Source organism: Balearica regulorum, chromosome W (genome assembly GCF_011004875.1).
Source record: "Balearica regulorum gibbericeps isolate bBalReg1 chromosome W, bBalReg1.pri, whole genome shotgun sequence".
Lineage (NCBI taxonomy): Eukaryota > Metazoa > Chordata > Aves > Gruiformes > Gruidae > Balearica > Balearica regulorum.
In genome coordinates this window covers 21,342,296-21,359,976 of record NC_046219.1, presented here as the reverse complement: position 1 = coordinate 21,359,976, position 17,681 = coordinate 21,342,296, and the positions used below count along the sequence as shown (strand labels likewise).

The window sequence follows — 17,681 nt, the reverse complement described above, 5'->3', positions numbered from 1 at the left end:
TGGGAACAGATTGGAAAGAGGCCATTTGTCAGATCCCAGAACCCAAGACAGCAAGAGATCTGAGGGCCTTCCTGGGAATGGCTGGATGGTGTCATCTGTGGATATCCAACTATGGACTGCTGGTAAGACCTCTTTACGACATCTTGAAGGAGGCACAGAGAGAATATCTGCCTTGGAACCCTGAATGCGGGCAGGCCTTTCAGAGCCTAAAAAAGGCTTTGATGATGGTGCCTGCCCTAGGGCTGCCAGACTTATCTAAGCCCTTCAAACTACTTGTATATGAAAGGCAACATCTCGCTTTGGGAGTATTGGCCCAGAAGATTGGGGACTGGAAAAGACCGGTCGGGTACTTCTCTAAGCAACTGGACCCCATAAGTAAGGGATGGCCGGGATGTTTGCGAGCTGTAGCGGCCACCATCCTATTAATACAGGAAGCCAGGAAATTAACCATGGGGCAAAAGATAATTGTATATGCACCCCATATGGTTACCACAGTTCTAGAACAAAAGGGGGGACATTGGTTATCCCCCAGCAGAATGCTTAAATATCAGGTGATGCTATTAGAACAAGATGATGTAGAGCTCGAAGTCACCCCTGCTGTCAATCCGGCTATGTTTTTAACCATGAATGAGGAAAGTGAGGAATCTTTGAGCCACGACTGTCTGCAAACAATTGAAGAAGTCTATTCCAGTCGCTCAGATCTGCATGACGAACCTTTGACTAACCCTGATCTGGAGCTGTTTACAGACGGTAGCAGTTTTGTACAGGATGGGAAACGAAGGGCTGGATATGCTGCTGTTACAACTACAGAAGTTGTGGAGGCCGAGGCGTTACCCATCGACACATCGGCGCAGAAAGCGGAACTGATTGCACTATGTCAGGCCTTGAGAATAGCTAAAGGTAAACAGGTAAAAGATATGGACAGACTCCAAATATGCCTTTGGTGTCGTGCACGCTCACAGAGCCATTTGGAAAGAAAGAGGATTGCTGTCAGCACAAGGATCTTCTATTAGACACAAAGAAGAAATTTTACAACTTCTCCAAGCTGTCCAGGAACCAGAAGAGATTGCTATAATGCACTGCTGGGCACACCAGTTTGGGCAATCCGCTGTTAATATAGGAAATCGTTTGGCAGATTGCACTGCCAAGGAGGTTGCACAACAAGGTATTCTAGCACTAATCCCAGATAGAAGGATACAGCTACCAGGGACTAAGCCTTTTTACAGTGAAGTAGACTGTAAATTGGCATTGCATTTAAAAGCAACAGAAAATCCAGAAGGGTGGCTGATAACCCCCAATGAGCAGGTTATTGTGCCACCTCAATTAATGACACAAATAGCTGAGGCCAGACATAAACAAACGCATTGGGGAGTGGAGTCTTTGATTGACAACCTCCAATCACAAGTACTTAGTGTTCGAATGACTAAGATTATAAAATCAGTTACACAGAAGTGTCCAGTCTGTTTAAAAAAAAAAAAACAGCCCTCTTAACCAAGGGAGGCCACCCCCAGGGGTTACTAGGTGAGGGAACTCCCCCGGAGATTACTGGCAAATTGATTTTTCTGAGTTACCCAGGCAAAATGGCTATCGATATCTTTTGGTTTTGGTGGATACCTTTTCAGGATGGCCTGAGGCTTTTCCCTGTCGCACCAACAAAGCACGGGAGGTTGTTAAATGCTTATTAAAGGAAATAATACCTAAGTTTGGTGTACCAATTGGAATGTCCTCAGATAGAGGACCGCATTTTGTGGCTGAGGTTTTGCAACAATTAAGTCAAACCTTGAATATTACATGGGATTTACATACTCCATGGAGACCGCAATCTAGTGGAAAAGTTGAAAGAATGTATCAGACTCTTAAGAGACAAATAAGTAAAATCTGTCAGGAAACAACATTAAAATGGCCCCAAGCCCTTTCTTTAGCACTTCTCCACATTAGGGTACAACCTCGGACTAATAAAAAGGAAAAACGCTTGCAGGTCTAAAGAGATACGTCACCTTATCTGAACCTCTGACCCTTGATACCCCCATGCATCCATACCAGCCTGGCAACCACGTCTACATAAAGACTTGGAACTCTGAACCGCTAAAGGAAAAGTGGAAAGGCCCCTTCCAGATTCTTTTGACAACCTACACAGCAATCAAGGTTGAAGGAATTGAACCATGGATCCACTATACCTGAGTTAAGAAAGCCCCCCTGGATCAGTGGCAAGTAACTACGGAAGGACCTCTAAAAATCAAATTGGATTGGGTTTGAAAAAGTATGTCAAATATGTAAGATGTCTTGCTCTGTTAGGACAGGTATGGTCCTGTTCTGGGTATTACTGGCAGTTTCTTTGCTCTCCAGTCAAGGGAACCAACAGGAGCTATGGTCTCAAGCCCATAAACAACATACTGGTATAATGGGGAATGTAGGCAAAGCTACCTTACTGACAGTGGTAATACATGGAACTGAGGTGTTTTTAGAAAATGAATGGGGCTTGGAGGATGGCCATTGTGGGAAAATTCCCATAATTAAGGGGAAGGTAGGGAAAGAAATGAAAATAGGATGCAGAATGATAAATGGATCTACACATCAGAGGGCAAATAAGGCCACATCTTGTATAGGAGAAGGTCAAATTACGACCCAATGTATTTCTAGTACCTTAGATTGTTGGCACAATTTTACTTTGGTACAATCTGTGCACGTAATCTGTTTAGGCGTCCTTGATCAATTGTTGGCATTAACATTAAATTTAAGATAAACGTTATCGAACCTAGCATGACACGATCCCCTAGTCTAAGCCTGGGCCTGTGCCAACTGGACCCTCTGGACTGACTCCACTTACTTTTAGCATTGGTCCGTATGTCATTAAAAATGTGGGACAACAACAAATCTTATTAAATCCATTTTATTCCCTTAAAAGGGTAGAGTTGTCCATACAAATCAATATTGCCAAACTAAAACCCTCATGTTCCCCATTCTTGAACACAGCCCATACGGGATGGCTGGCCTGGTTACATGGGCGGACTCCCACCTCTTGTAGAACACAAAGAGATCTAACTGGCACTTTGGGAACAGGAATGGGAATATTGAACAGTATAGATGCTGAAATCCTCGCCAATAAGTTAGCTGCTGCCACTAAGGACGTGCAAGGATTACAACATCCTCTTCGATCCTCTCTTTCAGCTTTAGGGGCAAATCAGTGGCTGTTATCAGATATATTGCCTCAATGGAAACAAATTAATGAGAATGACCATGAGATAATCCTGGAGGCCCTCGGCACTGCCCAAGGCAATATCTCGTTAGCTCTTAGCTGTATTCAAGCCCAACTATGGGTCCAGTCGGTGGCCTCGGCAATCATTAGAGAAGGGGAAGAAGGGGTCTTACCTAGTGAAGTCCGTAAGGTCATTTGGGATAACGCAAATGAATTTGAAAAAGAATTCCAGTCTTGGTGGCAGTTAGTGAATTTCACCTACAATCCCACCAACCATAGTGCCACAGCATTTGTACTGACTATACGAAATGCCTCAGTACATACTATATACCCAGTAATTGCACTTGGACTAAACAAGAATGGAACTATACTTTATCCTATTGAACATAAAGTGTGGGCCCAGAAAAAAGGGGATACTTGGCAAACAGTTGATGTGGATGCTTGCACAGTGCATGAACAGCAAGGGTTCATTTGCGAGAGTAATATAGTTCAAGCCCTAGATATTTGTCTGGACACAGAACAAAATATTTGTCATTTTGAAATACGTCCAAATGAAACCCTGCAAACTCTGGTTGTATATATAGGGACGGGGTGTGTGTGTATAAGGACTATGTGTGACGTGATTTTTGCTGATAACATGACTATAGAAGTCAGTAATCAATCTAATATTTGTGTTTGTAATTTTACTAATATTCAGGGATGTGATTTTAACTATTCAGCTCCTGTTACAACACATCAAGTACTGCAGTCTCACTATACCTTCTTTCAAGAAATAACACATACCCCTATGGGAATGAATTTAAACATTGATAACCATCCACCACGATATTGAGAAAATCCATCAGGTGTTGGAAAGAGTGAAGGAAGATGGGGAGCATAAGTGGTGGGACGCTCTGTTTGGATGGTCACCTAATGCTACTGGACTATTGAACAAAATGTTGCATCCGGTTATTATATTGCTTTTGCTTGTCTTATTAGGCTTTGTTTTAACTACAGCTTTGTATATTAAACTTTGGATAATGATGAAGCACATGATACAGCTCACAACATTTGCTAGAAGTACTGCTAATATATCTACTGATTTATATATGGCTTTGATAGAAAAGGGTGAAGGTGAAACTTATAAGAATCTGAAAGGATCTGAAAAGTTTCAAAAGGGGGGAATTGTAGCCAAAAAGATAGGCCTGTAACGAAGGCCTGCTTGTATTATACATAATAAGAAAATGTAGCCAAGAAGAAAGGCCTGTAATGAAGGCCTACTTGTATTATATGTGATAAGAAACTATTCATTGTTACTTTAGGTAGAAGGCTAACAATTCTTAGAATGAGCACCTGCTACGCATCATGAGAAAAAGGAGGAGCTACAAGACACTTCAAGGTCCTTATGTACATACTTTGCAGAAAGGGAGGACGTTAATTGCCTCCAGCAACATCCTTATCTTTCTGAGGCGTATAGCAAACAATTACCAACACTGAAATACTGAGAAACTAGGGGAAAGGTAATTTGGGCCAGGGTCCCCACGACCACCGACCCATAAGCCCCCTACCCAAATTATACCACCTACTCAAAAGATAGAGGTGGAGAACAGAACTGAGCATGCGTTCTAGTTTGCATACTAAGCGAAGAAATATGAACCAATTATTGGAACAGGGAGTGTACCACTTTGTAATCTTTGTAACATTTGTGTATAAATATGACAAGAGAACCAGCCTTAGGTGTGCCTGATTTGAGGAACTGTCCTCCTGACACCCAGTGCTGCAATAAAAGGAAATGCCTGCTTCTTAATGCTAAATTAGTCTTAAGGAGTTTTCTTTCATTCCCGAATTTCGGTGACACTATTAAAAAGACTTTCAGAAATGTCTGTAGTCACAAGTTCATGGCTTCTATTATTTCATATATATTCTTCAAATAAATTTCATATTTTTATGATAAATGAGAAAACCATACTTAAACCAAGAAACCTCTGGGTTGATCTAGTAGTACTAAAGCAGCTCCACATCTGAAAAAACATGCTTCTGAAAGCAGTATTCTAGTACTCACTGTTGTCATTTAGAATCATAGAATCATAGAATGGTTTGGGTTGGAAGGGACCTCAAAGATCATCTAGTTCCAACCCCCCTGCCATGGGCAGGGACACCCTCCACTAGACCAGGTTGCCCAAAGCCTCATCCAACCTGGCCTTAAACACTTCCAGGGATGGGGCCTCCACAACCTCTCTGGGCAACCTGTTCCAGTGCCTCACCACCCTCACAGCAAAGAATTTCTTTCTAACATCTAATCTAAATCGACCCTCCTTCAGCTTAAACCCATTACCCCTTGTCCTGTCACTACACTCCCTGATAAACAGTCCCTCCCCATCTTTCCTGTAGGCCCCCTTCAGGTACTGGAATGCTGCAATTAGATCTCCCCAGAGCCTTCTCTTCTCCAGGCTGAACAATCCCAACTCTCTCAGCCTGTCCTCATGGGAGAGGTGCTCCAGCCCTGTGATCAGCTTCGTGGCCCTCCTCTAGACTCTCTCCAACAGCTCCATGTCTTTCTTGTACTGGGGCCCCCAGAGCTGGACGCAGTACTCCAGGTGGGGTCTCACAAGAGCGGAGTAGAGGGGCAGGATCACCTGCTGGTCACGCCTCTTTTGATGCAGCCCAGGATACAATTGGCTTTCTGGGCTGCAAGCGCACACTGCCGGCTCATGTTGAGCTTCCCATCAATCAACACCCCCAAGTCCTTCTCCTCAGGGCTGCTTTCAATCCATTCCTCGCCCAGCCTATAGCTGTGCTTGGGATTGCGCCAACCCATGTGCAGGACCTTGCACTTGGCCTTGTTGAACTTCATGCGGCTTTTCATAAGAAAAAATCTGTAGGTTTGGATGGAAGTTTTAATTAAATTCTATATTTGTGTGTAAACTAAGAGGAAGTTTGTATGAAGATACTTTTTGTAAATGCACAATGATTTGGAGCTAAGGTAAAGCATATGTCTATACTAATGACTATATTTGCCTGGTATGCTATGTAGACACCATCCTGAAATATGAGGACTAAGCAGATGAGAAAAAAATTCATGCAATCATGGTACCTTTCTTCTTTTTTATATGTTGGAAATTGTTATCTATAGAAGGGAATACTATGTACAAACACAAATTTAGTCTTAAACAATGATTTGAATGTGATTATCTCTTAATATTTGGTTGTTCTTAAGAGATAATAGACTTTTAAATCTTCGTTGTAGTATGAATGCTCTAATCTGTAGTAGGTCATTCCATTAGATCTTTAGATATGGTATGATAGCCTAAACATCTTATTTTTACCTTTATGAAGGAATACCTATTACCAGAACATTGTATTATGCCACCATGACACTTGACCAAGTTAGACATGTATTTCACTCTGACACAGAAGTCCCTATGCCTTTGAGAGCGATTGTGTGCTGAATTAAAATGGAACAGTTCTGTTGGAGAGGCATGGAGGCTCTTTCCTCACCTGTGTTAAAACAAGTAAGAAAAGTGCTTAGAAACTACTATGTTAGTAGTGGAAATGTTTCCTTCTTACAGAGATTAAGCAATATTTGAGATAAGATAGTTCTAACACTGAGTTTTTTATGATAAGAACTTCCTCCTTATTCATTGTGGCTTTAAAGGATAGCTGTTGTCTATGAAAATTCTTCTGAAAGGATAGTTCAATTGATCTAAAATTTGTGAATTGCTGGGGTTTTTTTAATACAGAAAATGGTAGGTGAACAGCAATGTTTATGTGGACATTAATATATACAAAAGTGAAATCAGAAGAAAATAATTACCATTATTTTAACATTTTGCTTCAAATCAACAGATAGTCTAAATAATGAAAAGAACATCAGACTTGAAACTGTTGTTTTTAATTATGTAAATTTGTATTAGTAATAAAAATAGGGAGGAAATGTTTTTTTAAATAATACTTTTGGACCAAAGTATACTCTTTTTTTGTTTGTTAAAATGGGGTAAATGGGGACTTCATTTCTCTCTGAAAACAAAATCACACAGTTTACTAACAATAAAAGAAGTTCTTGAAATCCAGTTTTGTTAATATTCATAAGTCCTGAACTAGCCAGGAATGTATTTCTTAGGACAAGATGCCTTTTTTCCGGAGGAAAGCCATTTTTTCATATGCTGTCTCTGTTTTCATCACTCTTGTAATTAATTGTCAGAGTTATGCTTGTATCCCTTCAAAGGAGATGATGTTCTGTAAATATCATGTTTTCTGTAGCCATTGTTGTCAGCCGATACAAGTGGCTAGCAGGCAGAGCTCAGCCTCTTCCAGCTATTGCCTGTTAGAGCCTTCATATCAAATGTTTTTGACTCATCTTGGGCCTGCTCCGATAAGCTTTTACCCCTGTATTATGATACTGTCCAAGGTCCCAATTGCATCAGGACTCCATTGTACTCCTTATAAATATATGCATAAGGTTTCAGATAAATTCTACCTGAAAAGTCAGTCTGGTTTGGGGGGGCTTTTTATTTATTTAATCTGTATCTTTCCTACCTTATACCTTTCTTACTTCCCTTATCTTTAGGATTTCTGCAGCTAATGAAGGAAATGAGTCTGGCAGAATTGTGACAATGTACAACTACTGTGAATCCACACCATAATTAATGTTGATTCAATAGATTTTGCATGAATGACTACACGAATGACCAGCATTAACCCCAAATATCATACTTTCGTCAGGGTTGACAGTATACTGAAGCTTTTTGAAATAGTTTGCTTGAAAGAAAGAAGGTGCTGGTAAGTAAATAAAGTCTGTTTGGTATTTTCTGTCTCATCGTTTTTGCCTATACTGGTTTAGCCCCAGCTGGCAACTGAGCACCACACGGCCGCTCACTCACCCCTCCCCTGGCGGGATAGGGAGGAGAATGGGAAAAACAAAGGCAAAGCCTCGTGGGTTGGGATAAGGACAGTTTACTGGGACAGCAAGGGAGAGGGAAACAATCGACAACAGTACTGATAACGGAATATTCACAATGGGTGATAACAGAAAGCAATTTACCGATCTGACCAACCAACCAGACACTCAGACCACCCAGAGCCACGCCGAACCCGCCCCTGCCTGACTAGCCCCCTTTTATGGTGAACATGATGTCACATGGTATGGAATAGCCCTCTGGCCAGCTTGGCTCACCTGTCCTGGCTCCTGGTGAAAATTAACTCTATCCTAGCCAGAACCAGGACATTATCCACCCCTTATTCTATACCATCTACGTCATGCCCAGATTATTTCACAGATATCATTCCCTTACTCTATGGGCCATCGCTCAAAAATGTCCGTTGAGTTCATTTTAGTCCATGACTTCAGGCTCCATCTGCCATTACAGTCTCTCAGGGCAGGAGTGATGGTGCGTGCTGCTGGATTGTTGCACGCTACATCAAGAGTTTCATGGCTGGTGTATCTGGTATGGTCCATGCTCGCAGTCTGGACGTCAAAGATGTGATTTTCAATGAAGTTCCTGGGCACCAGTTGCTGAAGTCAGTTCTAGTTCCATCATCGTGGCACTTTGCTCAATTTCATCAAAGTCCATCCTTCATTAGTTTTGGGTGATTCTTATGGTCATACCATTGATATAGCATATAGCAATTAACATCACACAATTTAATTTATTGGCTATTTTCACCCAAAATCAAATCCCCTTGAGGTACACATTGGACTTCCCCATCCTTTCTCATCACCCACCAAGTGCACCCTGATCCCTGAGCAAAACCAGTCCCGCAGATGGGCTTGCCTTTGCCTGAAACAGGAATAATCCAAACTGTCTTCCCCAGCATATTTTTCATGCACACTACGGGAACTTTATCCCCTTCTATTGGGCGTGGAAATTTTGATTGGGCAGGGCCAGCTCGATTAGCAGATCACCTAGTGTTAACTAACCAGGTGGACTTTGCTAAATGTGTGTCCCAGTGTTTGAGGGTCCCACCACCCATTGCTCTCAGGGTAATTTTTAGCAGTCCATTGCACCTTTCAATTTTCCCAGAGGCTGGTGCATGATAGGGGATGTGATACACCCACTCAATGCCATGCTCTTTGGCCCAGGTGTCTATGAGGTTGTTCTGGAAATGAGTCCCATTGTCTGACTCAATTCTTTCTGGGGTGCCATGTCGCCGCAGGACTTGCTTTTCAAGACCCAGGATAGTGTTCCAGGCAGTGGCATGGGGCACAGGGTATGTTTCCAGCCATCCCGTGGTTGCTTCCACCATTGTAAGAACATAGCACTTGCCTTGGCGGGTTTGTGGGAGTGTGATGTAGTCAATTTGCCATGCTTCCCCATATTTATATTTCAGCCATCGGCCTCCATACCACAGAGGCTTTAACCGCTTGGCTTGCTTGATTGCAGCGCATGTTTCACATTGATGGATGACCTGTGAGATGGCGTCCATGGTCAAGTCCACCCCTTGATCACGGGCCTATCTATATGTCGCATCTCTTCCTTGATGGCCTGAGGTGTCATGGGCCCAATGAGCTATAAATAATTCACCCTTACTCTGCCAGTCCAAATCCACCTGAGCCACTTCAATCTTGCAGCCTGATCCACCTGCTGGTTGTTCTGATGTTCCTCAGTGGCCCGACTCTTGGGTACATGGGCATCTACATGACGTACCTTTACAACTAGCTTCTCTAGCCGGGCAGCAATATCTTGCCACAATGGGGCAGCCCGGATGGGTTTGCCTCTGCCCTGCCAGTTGCTCTGCTTCCACTGCTGTAACCACCCCCACAGGGCATTGGCCACCATCCATGAGCCAGTATACAGGTACAGCGTTGGCCACTTGTCTCTTTCAGCAACGTCTAGAGCCAGCTGGATGGCTTTCACCTCTGCAAACGGGCTTGATTCACCTTCTCCTTCAGCAGCTTCTGCAACTCATCGTGTAGGACTCCATATAGCAGCCCTCCACCGCTGATGCTTTACCACAATGTGACAGGACCCATCAGTGAAGAGGGCACATGGCTTCTCATCTTCTGTTAGTTTATTATACGGTGGGGCTTCTTCAGCACATGTCACCTTCTCCTCTGGCAACATTCTGAAATCTTTCCCTTCTGGCCAGTCCGTGATCACTTCCAGAATTCCTGGACGACTGGGGCTTCCTATTCGAGCCCGCTGTGTAATCAGTGCAACCCACTTATTCCACGTAGCATCGGTTGCATGGTGTGTAGAGTGGGCCCTCTCTTTGAACATCCCGCCCAGGGCTGGCAGTTGGGGTGCCAGGAGGAGCTGTGCCTCGGTACCAATCACTTCTGAAGCAATTCAAACCCCTTCATAGGCTGCCAATATCTCCTTTTCAGTTGGAGTGTAGCGGGCCTCGGATCCTCTGTATCCCCGACTCCAAAACCCCAGGGGTCGACCTTGAGTCTCCCCTGGTGCTTTCTGCCAGAGACTCCAGGTAGGGCCATTCTCCCCGGCTGCGGTGTAGAGCACATTTTTCACATCTGGTCCCATCTGGACTGGCCCAAGAGCTACTGCATGAAGTATTTCTTGTTTAATTTGTTCAAAGGCTTGTCGTTGCTCAGGGCCCCATTTGAAATCATTCTTCTTCCGGGTTACATGGCTTACTATCAAACTGTAATTTGGAATGTGCATTCTCCAGAATGTGCATTCTCCAGAAACCCACAACACCTATGAAAGCCCGTGTTTCCTTTTTGTTGGTTGGTGGAGACATGGCTGCTATTTTGTTGATAATATCCGTTGGTATCTGACGACGCCCATCATGCCACTTTATTCCCTAAAAACTGAATCTGCGCAGGCCCCTTCACCTTACTTGGTTTTATGGTGAAGCCAGCCTGCAGCAGGATTTGGATTGTTTTCTTCCCTTTCTCAGAAACTTCCTCTGCTGAGTTGCCCCATACAATGATGTCCTCAATGTATTGCAGGTGCTCTGGGGCTTCACCCTTTTCCAGTGCAGTCTGGATCTGTCCATGGCAGATGGTGGGGCTGTGTTTCCACCCCTGGGGCAGTCGGTTCCAGGTGTACTGGACGCCCCTCCAAGTGAAGACAAACTGTGGCCTGCACTCTGCCGCCAAAAGGATCGAGAAAAATGCATTAGCTATATCAATTGTGGCGTACCACTTGGCTGCCTTTGACTCCAGTTCATATTGAAGTTCCAGCATGTCTGGCACGGCAGCACTCATGGGCGGTGTGACTTCATTCAGGCCACGATAGTCTACTGTCAGCCTCCACTCTCCATTGGACTTCCGCACTGGCCACATGGGATTGTTAAAGGGTGAGCGGGTTCTGCTGATCACTCCCTGACCCTGCAGTTGGCGAATTAGCTTGTGGATGGGAACCAGGGAGTCTCGGTTGGTGCGGTATTGCCGCCGGTGCACAGTTGTAGTAGCAATCGGCACCTGTTGCTCTTCAACCCTCAGCAACCCTACAACAGAAGGGTCCTCCGAGAGACCAGGCAAACTAGACAATGGTTCAATTTCCTCCGCTTCCAAGGCAGCTATTCCAAAAGCCCACCGGTGGCCTTTTGGATCTTTGAAATACCCTTTCCAGAGGTAGTCTATGTCCAGGATGCACGGAGCCTCCGGCCCAGTCACAATGGGGTGCTTTTGCCACTCATTCCCAGTTAGACTTACTTCAGCCTCCAACAGAGCCAACTGTTGGGATCCCCCCGTCACACCAGAAATAGAGATCGCTTCCACCCCTTCATAGTTCGATGGCATTAGGGTACACTGTGCACCCGTGTCCACTAGGGCCTTGTACTCCTGTGGGTTCGATGTGCCAGGCCATCAGATCCACACAGTCCAATAAACCCTGATGTCCCTTTCCTCCACCTGGCTGGAGGCAGGGCCCCTCTAATCCTGCTCGTCATAGTCACTACTCACCTCTTGCAAAAAGGACTTAGAAGTCCCTTCAAGAGGATCATAAGTATGATCAGGCATTTCACTCGATCTGGGGGGCTGCCCGGTGGAAAGTGGAGCAGCATTCTTTCTGGAAGAGTCCCTTTTTACAGCTGTCTTGCCTTGTAGCTCATGTACGTGTGCCCGCAGGGCTGAGGTGGGCTTCCCATCCCATTTCCTCCTGTCTTCTCCGTGGTCACACAGGTAAAACCACAGGATACCTCGTGGTGTGTATGTTCCATATCCCCTCTCCGGAGCAGAAAAACGCTTACTCCTAACAGCTGAAATGCGGGTCTGTACAGGTGGGGAGTAAGATATATCCTCTTTGAGTTGCCAGATGTCCTGGGACAGTTTCTCCACAGCCGAGACGAGGGAGGAAGAAAGGCTCTCTTCATATTGCCGGAGTTGGCCAGCCACTTCATCCACCGTGGGTGCCTCTTCAGTCTTCCAGTCAATTACTGCCAATGAGTTGGCGTACAATGATGGTGTGCTCTGTATAGACCTCCGCCACATGGGTTGTGTGCAACGGACTTCATCGGGGTCTGTGGGCAACTGTGCATTGTCCGGATCATAATAAACCATCTCCCGCACAGCTAATTCCCTCAGATATTGGATACCTCTCTCCATGGTGGTCCACTTGCCTGGCCGACATACGACATCTTTGCTGAAAGGATACCTTTCCCTCACACTTGACAGGAGTTGCTTCCAGAGGCTGAGGGCCTGTGCCTTCTTCCCAATTGCCTTGTCAATGCCCCCTTCCCTAGACAAGGATCCTAGCTGCTTGGCCTCCCTGCCCTCCAGTTCCAGGCTACTTGCCCCGTTATCCCAGCATCAGAGCAGCCAGGTAATGATGTGCTCCCCTGGAAGGCGGCTGAAATCTTCCCGCATATCTCGCAGCTCACTCAGGGACAGGGATCGAGTGATCACTTCTGCTTCTGGCTCTTCTTCTTGTTCTTGGGATGGTCTGGGTTCATCATCATCTTTCACTAAGCGAACTGATTTCCTTGTGTATTTCTTTTTGTGTATAGGGACAACTGATACTGGTGTGGATTGATGTTTTGGCTCGACTACAGTGCCTGTTGCGGGGGCTTGGGTAGCTGCAGTGCCTGTGGGTCCCCTCTCTCCCTCTGGATGGTGCTGTCTACTATCAAGCAGTGTTTGATAGATTGTGGCCAGGGCCCAGCACAGCGCAATAATTTGTGTCTCCTTAGAATCCCCACAGCATTTTCCTTTCAAATATTCTACCATTTTATCAGGGTCTTGCAGTTGTTTGGGAGTGAAGCTCCAAACCATTGGGGGTGAAATGGTCTCTAGATACCCGCCCATACTCTCCCACATGCCATGCCAGCCCTGGCTATTCAGTCTTGGGGAAGATCCCTCGGTGGTACTCTTGAAACAATTTTTGTAACCCTGAACAGGACTTGGAAAGCATGCAGGAGACCTAGCAACAGGAATATACTGGCCTGAATATTCCAAGGGTATTCAAAATTCTCAAAAATTGTTGTAACCAACCAAAAGGGAAAAGGGGAGGTAAAAGAGTGGGAGAAGGTATCCCCCCCGTCTTCCCCATAGATTGGGTCCAATTATTAATCAATTCTGAAAGATATTGACCGAGGTACAGGCCTGACCAAAATGCTACATACACGTACCAGCTCAGACTCATGACTGTCAATGATATGTTATCATAAGTCATTATCACAGAATACAACAACATGAGAACACGAACCCCTCTCCCAGAGGGGATAAACAGCACCCCAGGGATTACATAGAGTAAACACAGGTTTACAAACCAGAGCCATGTGACCAAACAGAACATCATTATGACCAGTGACTGTTTCATTAACATCATAAATGCTTAGAACAACTTTGTTTTAACACACTTGGGTCAGACTTGTCATTATCAGAACTCCTCAAACCCCACGTTGGGCGCCAAAAAGGACTGACGTGGTTTAGCCCCAGCCAGCAGCTGAGCACCACGTGGCCGCTCGCTCACCTCTCCCCCAGCAGGATGGGGAGGAGAATGGAAAATCAAGGGCAAAGCCTCGCTGGTTGGGATAAGGGCAGTTTACTGGGACAACAAGGGAGAGGGAAAACAATCAACAACAGTACTGATAACAGATATTCACAATGGGTGATAACAGAGAACGATTTACCGATCCGAAGACCTGAAGCTCAGCCAGTCCCGGAGCCACACGGAGCCCACCCCTCCCCGACTAGCCCCCTTTTATGGTGAGCATGAGGTCACATGGTATGGTATAGCCCCCAGCCAGCTTGGCTCACCTGTCCTGGCTCCTTGTGAAATTAATTCTATCCTTGCCAGAACCAGGACAACGGTGCGGAAAGTTGTGTCTCCTTAGAATCCCCACAGCATTTTCCTTTCAAATATTCTACCATTTTATCAGGGTCTTGCAATTGTTCAGGAGTGAAGCTCCAAACCATTGGGGATGAGAAGGTCTCTAGATACCTGCCCATATTCTCCCACATGCCATGCAGCCCTGACTGTTCAGCCTTGGGGAAGATCCCTGGGTGGTATTCTTAAAACAATTTTTGCTAACCCTGAACAGGACTTGAAAAATGTTCAGGAGACCTAGCAACAGGAATATACTGGCCTGAACATTCCAAGGGTATTTAAAATTCTCAAAAACTGTTGTAACCAACCAAAAGGGAAAAGGGGAGGTGAAAGAGTGGGAGAAGGTATTGAATCAAAAAAATTCACTCAATAGCCAATGTGACTGTTAAGCAGGTATCTTTTATTGCAGCGCTGGGAGTCGCACAGGGATATTTCCACGAACGTGCGTCTCAACAAGAAACAAATTGTGCGTGATTTATATTACAAAAGAGTTACATATTTCCAATAAATTTAATACATATTCATTATTATTCTGGGAACTCATGAATATATGCTAATGTCCTGATACGCCTGCGCAGTGTCTTTCTCAGGTGGTCGTCAGGGGTCGTTCTCCTCAAATCTTCCTCTTTCTCCTCTTCTTCAGTGTACACAGTTGGGTGACCTCTTCTTCATTATCTCCATTTTGCAAGCTCAGCAACCTTGTTATCCGTCCTGCCCAGATGGTCCCAGGCTTGTTGGCATATTGGGCCCCCTTTATCAGGATGCCTCAAACTTTGTGTCTTTTTTCTAGTTCATACCCAAGGACTATTCCCTAATTTATGGCTTCTCTTATCCTGTTTCTACATTCCAACTATTTTACTAATTGTTTTCTTTTGTACTGGAGCATGAGACAGGCGACGCCTGAGTTTGTGGGGCCTGACTCAAGTGTTGCCAAGCTATATATTCTGTTTTAAAATTGTTATATGCTAATTAGTTTTCCTTATTCAGTATCCCCCCCGTCTTCCCCATAGATTGGGTGCAATTATTAATCAATTCTGAAATATGTTGACTGAGGTACAGGCATGACAGAAATGCTACATACAAATACCAACTTAGACTCATGACCGTCGATGATATCATAAGTCGATATCACACAACAATATGAGAACACGAACCCCTCTCCCAGAGGTGATAAACAGCACCGCAGGGATTGCATAGAGTAAACACGGGTTTACAAACCAGAGCCATAGGACCAAACAGAACATTATTATGACCAGCGACTGTTTCAATAACATTATAAATGCTTATAACAACTTTGTTTTAACACACTTGGGTCAGACTTGTCTTTATCACAACCCTTCGTGCCCCACGTTGGGCACCACGAAGGACTGATGCGGTTCAGCTCCAGCTGGCAGCTGAGCACCACGCGGCCGCTCACTCACCGCCCCCCAAATGCAGGATGGGGAGGAGAATGGGAAAAACAAAGGCAAAGCCTCATGGGTTGGGGTAAGGACAGTTTATTGGGACGGCAAGGGAGAGGGAAACAATCAGCAACAGTACTGATAACAGATATTCACAATGGGTGATAACAGTAAGCAATTTACCGATCCCAGGACCAACCAACTGGATGCTCAGACTGCCCCGGAGCCGCACCAAACCCCGTCCCTCCCTGACTAGCCCCCTTTTATGGTGAGCATGACATCACATGGTATGGAATATCCCCCCGGCCAGTTTGGCTTACCTGTCCTGGCTCCTTGTGAAAATTAACTCTATCCTAACCAGGACAACAGACAAACTCTTTATTAAGCATAATAAACATATTATGACATATGTAGCTACTCTTGTTGTTCAGTTCCATCTATGATAGTATTCAGCTGTTATATCATGTCCAGAAGACTTTATTCTAACGATAATACAGCCTATACTAATAGTCTGTGCAGTCTTTTCAAGATAACTCCCTGGAAAACACCATTCACTGGAGCTTTGAGCCTATTGCATTTATCACTTAAAACTACTCTTTAGTAGGTGGCATGTTATTTTCCTTTGTCTCCTACTGTGATGTAAGATATTATGTTTACATGAAAAATCAGAGGTTCTCTCTAATCTTTGAAGTTACTAGTTTAATTCTTTGGGATTTTTTTTATATATGAAATATTTTTATGACAGTTTTTGTTATCAAAGAGGATTTTTTTCAAAGTAAAGTGATAAATAGAATATTTTTCTTATATTTATAGTGACAGTATTCATTGATGTAATGTCTTACATGAGATGGTGCTGAGTGCTTTATGAAGCAAGGATCCCTAAAAGCAGCAGCAGACTACAGAATGAAAAGCTGTTCCAAAAATGATCACAGAATCATAGAATGGTTTGGGTTGGAAGGGACCTCAAAGATCATCTAGTTCCAACCCCCATGCTGTGGGCAGGGACACCCTCCACTAGACCACGTTGCCCAAAGCCTCATCCAACCTGGCCTTGAACACTTCCAGGGATGGGGCATCCACAACATCTCTGGGCAACCTGTTCCAGTGCCTCACCACCCTCACAGTAAAGAATTTCTTTCTAACATCTAATCTAAATCGACCCACCTTCAGTTTAAACCCATTGCCTGATAAACAGTCCCTCTCCATCTTTCTTGTAGGCCCCCTTCAGATACTGGAAGGCCGCAATAAGGTCTCCCCGGAGCCTTCTGTTCTCCAGGCTGAACAATCCCAACTCTCTCAGCCTGTCCTCATAGGAGAGGTGCTCCAGCCCTCTGATCAGCTTCGTGGCCCTCCTCTGGACTCTCTCCAACAGCTCCATGTCTCTCCTGTACTGGGGCCCCCAGAGATGGATGCAGTACTCCAGGTGGGGTCTCACGAGAGCAGAGTAGAGGGGCAGGATCACCTCCCTCGACCTGCTAGTCACACCTCTTTTGATGCAGCCCAGGACACGGTTGGCTTTCTGGGCTGCAAGCGCACACTGCTGGCTCATGTTGAGCTTCTCATCAACACCCCCAAGTTCTTCTCCTTGGGGCTGCTTTCAATCCATTCCTTGCCCAGCCTATAGCTGTGCTTGGGATTGCGCCAACCCACATGCAGGACCTTGCCCTTGGCCTTGTTGAACTTCATGCGGTTCGCACGGGCCCACCTCTCCAGCCTGTCAAGGTCCCTCTGGATGGCATCCCTTCCCTCCAGCGTGTCAACCACACCACCACAGCTTGGGGTCATCAGCAAACTTGCTGAGGGTGCCCTCGATCCCACTGTCCATGTCGCCAACAAAGATGTTGAACAGTGCCGGTCCCAGTATCGACCCCTGAG

The 17,681-nt window shown here is 45.1% G+C and overlaps 1 protein-coding gene and 1 long non-coding RNA gene across 2 annotated transcripts in view; one reads left to right on the top strand and one right to left on the bottom strand.

Annotated features, from left to right (window-relative positions):
• Positions 1–17,681, bottom strand: part of LOC142599253 (uncharacterized) — a 256,694-nt gene that overhangs the window by 38,864 nt on the left and 200,149 nt on the right. The gene's annotated exons all lie outside the window — the stretch shown is intronic.
• On the top strand, positions 612–4,330 carry LOC142599316 (uncharacterized). Its single transcript, XM_075739187.1, is given in 5 exon segments — positions 612–908; positions 2,296–2,300; positions 2,834–4,000; positions 4,002–4,164; positions 4,298–4,330. Coding segments are annotated over 5 exon segments (1,665 nt in total).